Here is a 13643-nt window from a genome sequence, read left to right on the forward strand (position 1 = left end):
CTGGTATTGGTATTGGATTAGTTGCTAAGTCGTGTCTGACTCTTGCAACCCCATGGACTATAGCCTGCCCGCATCCTCTAACCATGGGACTCTCCAGGCGAGAATACTGGAGTGGGTTGCCATCTGCTTCTCCAAGGGATCTTCCTGACCCAGGAATTGAACCCAGGTCTCCTGCATGGCAGGCAGATTCTTTACCAGCTGAGCTGTGAGGGAAGCCCTAGAAGAGTTCCTGGAGAAGTCTAAACTGAGGCTGAAGATAAAGAGGTGTCAGACTAGAGAAGGAGATGAGGAAGAAAACTGTTCCAGGCAGTGGGAACAGCATGTACAAAGGCTTAGGTAAGAAGGCATCTGTTAGATTTATTAACATACTCAGTTCTCTAAAATCCCTAGATTCTGGGTGGGCAAACTTCAGGCCTGAGGTCTTCCTTTGGCCAATGAGGACACCAGGGCTTAGAGAGTCACAGTGAACATTCATGTGACTGATGTGACTCAGCCTGCATGATGGGGGGTCAAGATCTAACCAGGAACAAATGCTCCTGTTGGGGCTGCTGGGAGAGCCCTGTTCTATAGCCAGAACAGATCCTGGAAACTTGGCCTTGGCCCTACAGTCCCACGCTAGAGATGCCATGGTCCCGGCATGATGATTTGGTGATCTGGCTAGGATGGCAGAGCCCCGGGGTGGGAGTCAGGGGAACAGGCGGGCGGGTAAGGAGGAAGAGCCATTGCCAGGCCTCCTGTGTCCGCCTGTTAAGGACTATTTATGGCTGAGGGCTGGACGTGCCTCTGCTAGGCACACTGTGCTCATTACTGCCCACTGACTTAGCACATTCAGAACTGCCTTGCAATGACCCCTCAGGGGCTCAAGCTGTCTTCAGCAGAGCGGTCAATGTCTGTTTTTTTTAAGAGGCTACAAGTGCCTCTGGCCTGGGCACTGAGTCAGGAGGAAAAGCCTGCTAGCCAAACACCTGGCAGGAAGGACGCTATGATCCATCTCCCTAGTGGAGGCCACTGGGTGACCTTGGGCACTGCTTCCACCTGTCCAGTTCTAGGCAACTCGCCTTAGCCAGTGTGTTTCCACCAGGGCCGGGAAGACATCCAGGTGCTCCGCAGAGAGGCCTGAGCCCGCTTTGGAGAGGGCTGACTTCTCACTGGCCACAGGCAGTCCTGGAGAGTGGCTCAGCCTTTCCACCCTCACTCCGTTCCTGCCGCTTTTGGGTCTTCTGGGTCCAGACACTGAACACAAGGGGGCACCAGAGAGCCACCCAAAGGGACAAGACCTGGAGCCGCTCATCTTTGTCCCCATTTTCCAGAACTTAAGACTGCCAAGCCATCTAGGAGCTTAGGTGTCCATGCTAGGTCCACTACATCTGAAAGCTAGGGTTCCTACAGGAGGAAGTCTTCACCCCTAGAAAGGCAATTGGTTAAAAAAAAACCAAAGGCTATTTTTTTGGCAGCATGAATTGGAAATTGTGCCTTAAACACAAACCTATCCTGTTTCTCCATTGAAGCTGAGGGTCACTGTCCTAAATCTTCCTGAAGGGCTTGCTGATCGATATCCTTAGAGACTCAAACTCTCTGGAACCCGTTGGAAGGGTTATTTACTGGATCAGCTGGCATCTGTGTGACAGGGAAGATGTACTCATACCTCTGGCTCTTAAACTGCAAAGTCCCTGGTGATTTATTTCATTTTATTGACTTCTGAGTTCTTTATATGACCGTGCAAAGGGTGTTGGGCTAGATTCCTGTGCTGACTCTGCCTATTTTAATTTCTTTTTTCAGTAGTTTTTTTATTCTGAAAAGTTGCTTGAATTATTTTTAAAAATTCTTTAAATTTCCTTCTGAAGAGTAGTTTCTTTCTCCCCCTCCCAGGCTTATTATTATTAATTTGTTTATCCCTCCATGTATACAGTATTTTACCATCTAGTCATTTTTTTAAATAGTAGGTCCTTGTTTGTTACCTATTTTATTTATTTATTTTTTTGGCCACGCCACATGGCACGTGGAATCTTAGTTTCCCAACCAGGAATCAAACCCACACCCCCTTCATTGGGAGCACAGAGTCTTAGCCACTGTTGTACCAGAGAAGTCCCTAGTTATCTATTTTAAATATAGCAGTGTGTACCTGTCAATCCTAAACTCCCAATCTATCCCTACCCCCTTTACCCCTTGGTAATGATGAGTTTATTTTCTAAGTCTGTGAATCTGTATTTGCTTTGTAAATAAGTTCATTGGTATCAATTTTTTAGGTTCTGCATATAAGCATTATCATATGATATTGTCTTTCTCGCCTTATATTTTTTATACATTTTTTAAGAGTTACGCTCCATTTACTGCCTGTTTTAATTTTATGATTTGAGAAAGTTGGGTTTTTTTTTCAAGCATATTGTTTCTATCCACTTATTAAGAACTAAACAAAACGTCCTGCAGTGTCTGATGCTGACCTCAGGTAAAGAAAATTTCAGAGGAAAACTAACTGCATGTACACCCCCCACCTCAGCCCCATCTTCTTAGAACAATGATTTTTATTTTTTGTGTATTACAGTTTTCATCGCTTTTGATCTCAACACATATATACCAAGCGGGTGTATGCTTAGTCTTGAAGTCTTATCTGACACTTTGTGACCCCATGGACTGCAGCCCACCAGACTCCTCTGTCCATGGAATTCTCCAGGCAAGAATACTGGAGTCTGTTGCCATTTCCTCCTCCAGGGAGTCTTCCTGACCCAGGGATGGAAACTATGTCCCCTGTGTCTCCTGCATTGGCAGGTGAATTCTTTACTCACTGAGCCACCTGGGAAGCCCGTAGACACCAAGTACTGAGTATAAATCAGAACACTGGGAAAGTCACCTTGAACAAGACAGGAAAGCTGGCCCTCGAGGACCTTACAATCTTTGGAGAGATGCAGTCAGATAAATTGAACTCCCCTGGTGGCTCAGACAGTAAAGAATCTGCCTGCAATGCAGGACACTTGGGTTCCATTCTAGGGTTGGGAAGATCCCCTGGAGAAGGGAATGGCTAGCCACTCCAGTACACTTGTCTGGAGAATCCCATGGACAGAAGAGCCTGGTGGCTACAGTCCATGGGGTGGTAAAGAGTTGGACACAACTGAGCGACTAACACACACGCAATCAGATAAATTGGGAATCATCATGTTAAGAGAGAGGTTTTTAGGAATAGGTAAGTCAGATGCCAGAAGAGCCCAAAAGTGGTCAGAGGGAAGCTGTAAGGCAGAATGACTAGGAGGTAACCAGGAGAAGAAGCTTCCATAGGAAGAAAATCCACACACAAGGCTTTGGTGCTCTCAAGACATGGAAAGACATTTACTATAGCTGTCGGAGAGGCAGGGTAGAGGGTGGAAAGAGCCTGCTGGCTGCGAATGGAGATAGGCCCAATGGTTTGAGGTTTGGAGCCGAGTCCTCGTCACCCAAAGGCTTTTGTCCCTCCTGTGTCCGGTGTGGGGGAGTGGATGCCTTTGGGCGAGTCACCACCAGACTAGCAGCCTAGAGGTGGGCGCATCCTTCCTTCCTGCCCCAGGGTTACCCACCATACTGACCACCTGTCCATGTGGCTGTGAACCAGGTGGGCTCTCAGGCCGGAAGCCAGGAATGAGTAGGAGCCCCTGGTTGGGCGGGGGTGGGAGGTGGGGAAGGTGTGACCCAGGAAGAGGTTTGAGGCTTCCTGAACAAAGGCCCTTTGTTGGTCTGGAGGTCGTGGGGGTGGAGGAAGAAGATAAGACGGCCTGGCTGGACATAAGTGGCTTCTGACTGTGAGATCCTCAGACAAAGGGATGCCAGCTTGCCTGGGCACAGAGAACTCTGAGCCTATAGTGAGGGGACAAAGCTCTACAAAGGTCTGGGTGAAGCCTGCGGTCCAGAAATGTATATTTTGGAAAAGTGGCCATTTGGAGAGATCTGAGGGCTTTCTTTTGTCATTCTTCAGTCCTTAACAGCGCTCTGAGGAGTAAGAATGGTAGGAGGAAAACAGTAGGGGCTTCCCAGGTGGCGCTAGTGGTAAAGATTCCACTTGCCAGTGCAGGAGACACAAGGGACATGGGTTCCATCCCTGGGTCGGGAAGATCCCCTGGAGTAGAAAATGGCAACCGACTCCAGTATTCTTGCCTGAAAACTTCCATGGACAGAGGAACCTGGCAGGTTACAGCTCATGGGGTTGCAAAGAATCAGACACAGCTGAGCATGCATGCACAAGGACCAGAGAAAAGTTATTGCCCTGAATTCCTGCTACATGCATGGTACTCAGACCCTTCAGATGTAGGATAATTTCCCTGTGCCCCACAATCCATTTTCAATCTTGATTTAATTTTTCTTGGCCACGCCACATGCACAGAATGTGGGTTCTTAGTTTCCCAGACCAGGGATTGAACCCATGCCACTGGAGTGGAAGCACAGAGTTTTAACCACTGGACCACCAGGGAAGTCCCTGAGCCCCAGAGCCTGAGTCTTAGTCCCAGCACTGGTTGCACTGGACAGTACCTTGATCCGTTTAGATTCTTTTATGAGCTCTCAAGGGCAGGAATTCTGTCTTTGTCTACCTAGCACCTGTTACAAAAGTTTAATTAACACTTTGGTAAATACATGTGGCAGAAAAATGCTTTACAAATGTGAGGGGGGCTGTTGTGATGGTTGGTGAGTGGATTCCCCACTGCAAGACCCCCAAGTCCCATGGTTGGGTACTTTCCCCACTTTATGTTCTATCTAATTTCTCACATTGCTGCCTAGCCCGAAAGCGAGAATGGTTCAATGTATTGTGCTGTGAAAATTTCCACTTGGCTATCTGGAGATTTTTGTTTCAGCCTAAAAGAACTGTCAAGACGAGCATCTGAGCCTTGGAAGGACTGCAGTGGAGGGTGCAGTTGCTGCTCTCAGGTGCCCTGTAAATCTCGCTGTGCCTGCTTGTCCTCCCCAAGGCACGGGTCCCCAACCTCTAGGATCCAATGAGTGATGATCTGAGGTGGAGTTGATGAGACAATAATAGAAATAAAGTGCACAATAAATGTCAGCACTTGAATCATCCCAAGACCATCCCCTTACCCTCTACTCTGTAGTTTAATTGTCTTCCAGGAAGAAGGTCCCTGGTGCCAGAAAGGTTGGGGACCACTGCCTCAAGCATGGTGGCCGTGCCAGAGCTGCCCAGTCTCTGACCATCTCAGCCACATGATGTTGTCTCCCCAGCACACTCACCTGCGGGCCTGTAATTTCCTGCTATAACCTCACAGCTGTTCCCTTAGGCTCCATGCCTTTCTGGCACAGAAAGGAATAAAGACCAGGACCTCTGCCTCAAATCACTGCTAAGGGAGACGCTCCAGGGCCGTGGAGACCTAGTGTTCCAACCTCTTGTCCCACCTTCCACCCTAAGTCTACATGCTGAGTCCCTCCATATCTATGAGGTTTAGGTTACCTGGGCACATTAAGCCTTTGGACTACAACACAGGGGCCGATATGCTGAGAAGCAGCAGCGTGCATCTGGTTTTACCCTGGACTTGCTGCGTGACCTTGGTCTCTGTGCCTTGCACTCCTCCCAAGGGTGACCAGAGAAGAGAGACAGTAGGTCGGTAAGGCTGCTGCTTGAAACCCTCTCATCCGTCTCTCACTGGTTCCTTCCACCTGTGTCGCAACTCTGTCCATCAGCCTCCTATGTCTTTGCCTTTTATGTTAGTTGTGCATTCTTAGTCGCTTAGTGGTGTCTGACTCTTTGCAACCCCATGGACTGTAGCCTGCCAGATTCTCCTGTCCATGGGGATTCTCCAGGCAAGAATTCTGGAGTGGGTTGCCATGCCCTTCTCCAGGGGATCGTCCCAACCCAGGGATCAAATCCAGGTCTCCCACATTGCAGGCAGATTCTTTACTGCCTGAGCCACCAGGGGAGCCCAAAGAAGAAGTAACTAACTTTATATTATGTCTCCTTTTTTTTTTTTTTACCAGGCCCATCCTCTGGACCTGTAAACAACTAAATTCATCTATGCTGCCTCCCCAGCGTCTGCTTACAAAACAAAACCAAACCTCCCCTTGACTAGGAAACCTCTCTTTCTTATTGATGTCAACCAGATTTCAACAAGTGGTCATACTTGGCTGTTCCTGTGTCCTTCCCTTCATCCCTTGCTATTCAGGGATCACCCCGTGATATGCCTCATGCTTAGCAGGCGCTCAGATGCTAGGAAGTTGGTGGATGGCAGGTGCTGAGTTATCCCTCTTAAAGAGTCTTCCATGACAAGGCTTGGCACTTGGTCCCAGTTCCTTGTGTTTCTCTTTAATGAGGTTCTCTTCCCTGCTTTGTTCTATGTTATCTACTCTTTTTCAGGCTTCATTCAGGTCTCAGTGCTGCCTCACTCCACACCATCATCCTTGGTGATCCCACCCTCTCTCCTTGTTTTACCTTCTAACCCTGTACTGATGGGATCCGGGCATCCAGCTATCGTCAGTCCAGATCTCTCCCCCCATTAAAAAAATAATTTTATTTACTTATTTCTGACCACACTGGGTCTTCGTTGTGCTGTGCGGGCTTCTCTTTCGCTGTAGTGAGCAGGGGCTACTCTCTGGTTCCTGTGCAAGGACTCATTGCAGTGGCTTCTCTTATTGCAGAGCACGGGCTCTTGGGCATGTGGGCTTCTGTGGTTGTGGCTTCCAGGCTCTGGAGCGCAGGCTCAGTAGTTGTGGCTCACAGACTTAGTTGCTCCACAGCATGTGGGATCTTCCCAGATTAGAGATCGACCTGTGTCTCCTGCACCGGCAGGCAGATTCTTTACCACTGAGCCACCAGGGAAGTGCTTCCCTCATGTTTATATTCAGCTTGCTATCAGAAATTTCTGGGTGACAGAGGCACTAAGACTGTCTGGGCTGGTCACAATACCACCCGCCATGGAAGCATAAAACCTGACCTTCAGCTTCATCAGAGGCCACCTTCTACCACACTCTCTGCACTACACGTTCAGAGACCTTGTCTGTGACCTTGGAGCTCAGTGTGTCCTCCTGTCTTGGGGCCTTTGCACACGATATTCCCTCTGCCTGGCTGCTTCTTCTTTTTTAAAAAACGTATTTCTTTATTTGGCTGTGTCTGATCTTAGTTGCATCATGTAGGATCTTTTATTGAGGTGCATGGACTCTCTAGTTGTGGTTCAAAGGCTCCAGAGTGGTAGGCTCATGGGCTTTCTCACTATGATGCATGTGGGATCTTAGTTCCCTGACCAGGGACCAAACCCACGCCCCCTGCATTGCAAGGCAGTTTCTTAACCACTGGACCACAAGGGAAGTCCCTGCCTGGCTTCTTCTTCTCTGAAACCCTAATCTCTAATGTAATGCTTGACGCACAGTAGGTACCCAATAAATGCTGGTTGAGTTCATTCCTGGAAGGAAGGGAAGAGAGGGGAAAGAAGGGAGGGAGGGAAGAGAGGGAGGGAGGGAAGAGGGAGGCAGGAAAGAAAGCAGGCCCAAAGCAAGCTGAGTGAAGCCCACACACTCTTTGCTTTCAGCAGAATTCTGTCTCTCTCAATGACACATACTCTCAGACATGAGTTGTTTTAAACAGGAGGCCCAGACATCATGACACAGGAGAAGAGAGGTCTGCCTTCCTTCTGCAGGAACCATGGGATGAATGCAAGGGCCTTTCAGTTGGCTTTCACATCCAAGCTTCAAGGTCATCATTAAGGTGTGACACTTGTCAGGCTTACACCTTTGCGGGGAGCATAATGGCTCACACACACCCTTGTCATTTCGGCAGGACAATTCTGTGAGATGAATATTCCTGTCACCAGTTTACACCAATAAGAAGACTCACCAACTCAGGACTTTGGGTTCCAAATTGGGAAGCCTTTTTTTCCCTAACCCTGGCCATAGAGGGCTATGGAGAATGATGAGGGGTTTACAATGCTGGTGGGGAGACTTCTACGTGCACTGAAGGAGAGAGCCACAAGAGCCGGCTCCAGCTAGGGAGGACCACAGTTTGATAGCAGAAACCTCCTCTCCTGGCAACTGGGACATCCCTGACTCAGAGACCCACTTGATAAGTTTGTGACTCAGGGCTGTGGGGTGATATTACCCTTTATGTCTGTCTGTAAAAAAGAAACTGGCTCCCCAGACCTCATAGCCAAGGAGTTCAGCACTGTGTTTTGGGTTCAAGGCCAAGGATATGACCAAGCCAGTCCTGGGATCCTATTTCCTCTGACTTCCTCTGGCATTAAGTAAAGCATCAGTCAGGAGCTGATCAGAAAACACAAATCTGTTTCTAGGTATTTCAGCAGAGGTGCTTGAATAGAGGGACCTGTTTATCTAGGTGGTTGGAGGCTATAAGAGCAGGGAGGAGCACTGGGATAACCCCGAGACAGTAACTGTGGAAAGATGCCCCCATTCCTAGGACCAGGGAAAAAATAGAAGAGGTTGGACTTATCACTTGACACTTTGAGGATGGGCCAGGGGGCTGGGCTCAGACCTCCAAGGTGATGGTAACTCTTGGCTGCCGCTCGTCCATCTGAGGGGCACAGGGGGCAGGGTTCCTGGAGAGTTTGTCTCTGGATCACCTGCTGCTGGTGAGGCAGTGCTGACAAGAACCACATGCAATAAGGGGAAAGCCCTGTCTCATCCTTCAGCTTTTGAGCCCTTCTGTGTGGCACGCTTACCAGTCCTTCATAGAAGCCCAAACTATAAGAAATTTGCAAATCTGTCCTCTTGCCCTGATGAGTGAGGTGAGGTTCATTTATTCATTTATTTTCATCCACTGAAGCTGTATAGGGTAGAGGTTAGAAGAGCAAGCTCAGGAGACAGACTGCCTACATACAAAGCCCTGCTCCCCCTCTGATTTTGGCATGAGCTTCACCTCTCTCTGCCTCTCTTCCTAGGCGTGCTGTGTGATATACATCGTGTTGTGTGCCATACACGATGCGTGTACAGCACTCAAAAACATTCTCCATTATCATCTGACCATCACTGCTCCCAGGCCAGGCATGGCTCCAGGCTCCGGGGATGTACAGGGATTAAGACAGGTGGATCTTCACCGTCTTGGAGGTTATAATTTTATCGGGATAGTTTTAATTTAATAAACTTATTTCTCTGCAGGTGACAAAGCTCTCACACCCCACCTACCCCATCTTCCTGCCTGGATCAGTTTCTGCTTTTCCTCCTTCAAAATCTTGAGTGATGAGCAAAAGGTGAGGTTCTAGAATTCCCTGAGGGACAGGAAGTCATCCCAGCTCCTTTTTCCCCTCTTGGGTTCCCTGGCTGGGTGGTTAGTCACTGATTTCTGGGCTTATTCTTGTGATTCCTTCTCCTAGCCTATTGGCCACTGTCCCTCCTGTGGGGCCTTCATGCACTTTAATGCAGCCCAGGAGGCCCCCAGGTTGTAAGGTCATGAGGACCAGCTCCCAGCCCCCTACACTCTGATGTTTTGGCAGATCTGAGGGTCTCCCAGAGCCCTTGGAATAAGAGGTAAGAGGTCTGGCTTCCTCAGATGCTCTTGCCTTAGATCAGCCCAGAGGTGGGAGGGTGTAGCCCTGTTCTTTCATCTCCAACAGGGAGAGAGGACTGGCAGGGGTGGAGGGAGAGAGGCAGAGGGAGGATAAAGAGGATCCCCTGTATTAGTCTCTAACTGGGAAAGAACTAAGCTTGGCTGGTATTTTACCAAGATTTTCTTAAAAGAAGAAGAAAGAGGGGAAAGACAAAGAGAGGACGGGCTACTTTCAGTATTCACTGCCCTCCCCCTAGAGTCAAACCTAGACAAATCTAGTTTAGTTCAGTTCATTCGCTCAGTTGTGTCCGATTCTGCAACCCCATGAATCGCAGCACGCCAGGCCTCCTTGTCCATCACCAACTCCCGGAGTTCACTCAGACTCACGCCCATCAAGTCAGTGATACCATCCAGCCATCTCATCCTCTGTCGTCCCCTTCTCCTCCTGCCCCAATCCCTTCCAGCATCAGAGTCTTTTCCAATAAGTCAACTCTTTGCATGAGGTGGTCAAAGTATCGGAGTTTCAGCTTTTAGCATCAGTCCTTCCAATGAACACCCAGGAGTACGTCAAGGCTATATATTGTCACCCTGCTTATTTAACTTATATGCAGAGTACATCATGAGAAACGTGGGGCTGGAAGAAGCACAAGCTGGAATCAAGATTGCCAGGAGAAATATCAATAACCTCAGATAGGCAGATGACACCACCCTTATGGCAGAAAGTGAAGAGGAACTAAAAAGCCTCTTGATGAAAGTGAAAGAGAAGAGTGAAAAAGTTGGCTTAAAGCTTAACATTCAGAAAACTAAGATCATGGCATCTGGTCCCATCACTTCATGGGAAATAGATGGGGAAACAGTGGAAACAGTGTCAGACTTTATTTTTGGGGGCTCCAAAATCACTGCAGATGGTGACTGCAGCCATGAAATTAAAAGACGCTTACTCCTTGGAAGGAAAGTTATGACCAACCTAGATAGCATATTCAAAAGCAGAGACACCACTTTGCCAACAAAGGTCCACATAGTCAAAGCTATAGTTTCTCCAGTAGTCATGTATGTACCTGAGAGTTGGACCATAAGGAAGGCTGAGTGCCAAAGAATTGATGCTTTTGAACTGTGGTGCTGGAGAAGACTCTTGAGAGTCTTTGGACAGCAAGCAGATCCAACCAGTCAATCCTAAAGGAAATCAACCCTGAATACCCACTGGAAGGACTGATGCTGAAGCTGCAGCTCCAATACTTTGGCCACTGATGCAGAGCCAGCTCATTGGAAAAGACCCCCATGCTGGGCAAGATTGAGGGCAGGAGGACAAGGGGATGACAGATGATGAGATGGTTGGATGGCATTATTGGCTAAATGGACAGATGTTTGAGCAACCTCTGGGAGATAGTGGAGGACAGGGAAGCCTGCCGTGCTTCAGTCCACGGGGTCGCAAAGAATCAGACACAACTGAGCTGAACAACAACCCCCCCAGAGTCAATGCTTAGGAATAACACTGACAGCCAGCGGAGTGGGAAGGGCTCACTCTGGGGCCAGGCTGAGCTCTCTATGTGCATCTTCTCATCCAGTTCTCATAACAGCACATGATCCCCATTTTACAGATGAAGAGATGTGAGCAGAGACTGTCTGTAACTTGCCCAAGGGTGCATCATTACCAAAGGGCAGAACTGAGACTCCAGCTGAGGGCTCCCAGGTGCCCCCAGCACTGCCCCTGGCAGAGTGTGGCCATTCCTGATGGACAGTCAGAACTTTCTCTGCGGGCGAATGTGTCTTCACATCACCTGCCAAGCATGGGTACATGGCAAAGCCCACTTCGAAAGCCTCTCTGGGTTTTCATGCTGTTGAGGTTGAATTTTTCCTTTTTTACAAGTTTTCTTTAGCCAGAGAATGAACCGAATTCCATTATATTTCCCCCCTCTTCCACATTGGTTTGTCCTCCTCTGTGTCTTGAATGCCATCCACCTCCACTCCCTTTCTGCCCCCAACCCTTCCTATGCAGGTTTTTATTCCTCTGTCCTCAGTCTTCTCCCATTGTCTTGCTAGTTTTTCTTTCCATCCCTTGCTCATGGCCCTGCTCCTCTTGGCCCCTTCCCTGCCCCAGTTCCCTCCACTCCTGTCCAAGATGGCAGACCCCTCCCCTGCACCTCTCCCCTAACTCATTCATCCCCAGTTTTCCCTTCTCTCTACCTTCCCCCCTCCCCTCGCTCTTCTGGCCGATTCCCCCTCCCTGAGCTCTCTTGTCTTTATTGCCTGCATGACTGCTCTGGTTCTCTAGCCCATCTTCCCCTCAAAGGCATTCACAGCTCGGCTGTTATTCTTGTATTAGCATTGAACCCATTAAAGCTAATTTGTTTGCCCTAATCTCCATTTATTTTTCCCTAGTTGATATTAGATTTCCCTTTCTATTGCTCCAGCATGATTTTCTCTTTGTCTTCCTAATGGTCTACCCCCCACCCCCTTCTTCTATTAATCTGGTTGGCTTCACTGTGTGGTTTCAAGGCCTTTCTCCACCTCCTCCAGCCCTGAGATTAACCCTGTCACCTCTCTCCTAGGAAGGGACCCAGGGGTTGGATTTCCAGGGATGGAGCTCCTGTAAATGTCAGTCGACATCTTGTTGTTATCGTTTAGTTGCTAAGCCATGTCTGCCTCTTTTGAGACCTCTATGGACTATAGCCTGACAGACTCTTCTGTCTATGGGATTTCCCAAGCAAGAATACTGGTGTGGGTTGCCATTTGCTGTTCCAGGGGATCTTCCCCACCCAGGGACTGAATCCAGATCTCCTTCATCACAGGTAGATTCTTTACCCCTGATCAACCAGGCAAGCCCCCTAAATGACCTCTTAGCTCCCTCACAAAAGTATCTGATGAGAGTTCCTGCCTTATCCTGAAGCCTGTCTGGAAAGCTCAAGGATGCGGGGTCTGGAGAACTGGAGGCAAGTGGAATGCAATAGGCTGTTCTGAGCCCTGAAAGATCACCCAGCCCAAGGGTTTCCTGGCTATCCTCCCCTTTGGGGCTGTCTCAAGTTTTCTGGAACCCTCTGCAAGCTTCTCAGATCCCATAGATTGTTGCTGTTGGTGTTCAGTCTCTCAGTTGTGTCCAACTCCCTGCGACCCCACAGATGACAGCACGCCAGGCTTCCCTGTCCTTCACCATCTCCTGGAGTTTGCTCACACTCATGTCCACTGAGTCGATGATGCTGGGAAGCCAAACAGCACTGGGCCACTTTCTCCCTGTGATTAATATTGGGCATTGCCTCTCCTCCATCCTTGTTTCCCAAGCTGGAGACACATTCCCTCCCCTTCCTGAAGAGCAGAAGCTTCCTCTCTGTGGATGTGGCTTTGGGGTGGCTAAAACACACCCTGCACCCGGGCCGTCATGTTACCGAGGACAGAGGCCTGCCTGGACCACTTCTCAAAAGCCTTCCTTATCCCCTATTCTCTTCCACTCTGACTGCCCTGGTCCACAGTCCTCCATCTGAGCCTCATTATTGGTCTTTCTTGGGGCCAGTGCTCTGCCTGCTCCCTGGACACCTAGCTCCTGGAGGACAGGTATAGTGTCTGACCATCTAAGCTTGCATCACAGGAAGAAGACTGGTGCTTTCCACCCTGGTTGCCTGCTAGAGTATCTGGGGTATTCAGAAACTTTCCACCCCTGTCAGTTCAACCAGAATCTCTTGGCACAAGGTATATATTTTAAAAAAGTTCATCTGGCGATTGCCCAGAGTTTATATCCACCTGTAGATGGTCAATAAATATTTATTGAAAGCATGAATTTATGGATTAAACACAAACTTCTGGTGAGAGGCTGCAAATGGAACTTGCCAGTACTTGCTGGTGGTTGCCTAGAGGTCATTGTCAGCTCCTTCCTTGCCACCGAGCCTCTTAGATGCCTCCAGATCCCTGGACTCGCACACCTGGGGCTGCAGTGGGAAGGACCAGGGCCTCCGCATTTCGGAGAGTGGGCACATGCGAGGCAGGCATGTCGGCACTCAGTGACCCCGCCCTCAGGAGCCCGGCGTCTGCACCCGTCGCTGTGCTGTGCCCTCGACTCCCCCGGGGCCAGGGGCTCATGGGTGTTAATGCTGGTTTTCTTTTAGTGGTTCTATATTAAGGCAATTTTCAGTTCATTAGATTTCAATTCAACGAAAGCCCACTCTATGCCTAATAATATTCCAGGCTGTGTGTATGAGGGGAG

General features: G+C 49.0%; 1 protein-coding gene across 1 annotated transcript in view; it reads right to left on the reverse strand.

Annotated features, from left to right (window-relative positions):
* The window catches only part of PAX8 (paired box 8), a 42460-nt gene extending 29031 nt beyond the window's left edge, over positions 1 to 13429 (reverse strand). Inside the window, exon 1 of the mRNA XM_052648247.1 lies at positions 13363 to 13429. Coding sequence (XP_052504207.1) covers positions 13363 to 13429 — 67 coding nt within the window. The remainder of the gene's footprint in view (positions 1 to 13362) is intronic.
* Positions 13430 to 13643: the final 214 nt, after the last annotated feature.

The sequence above is a fragment of the Budorcas taxicolor genome, chromosome 11, assembly GCF_023091745.1.
Source record: "Budorcas taxicolor isolate Tak-1 chromosome 11, Takin1.1, whole genome shotgun sequence".
Lineage (NCBI taxonomy): Eukaryota > Metazoa > Chordata > Mammalia > Artiodactyla > Bovidae > Budorcas > Budorcas taxicolor.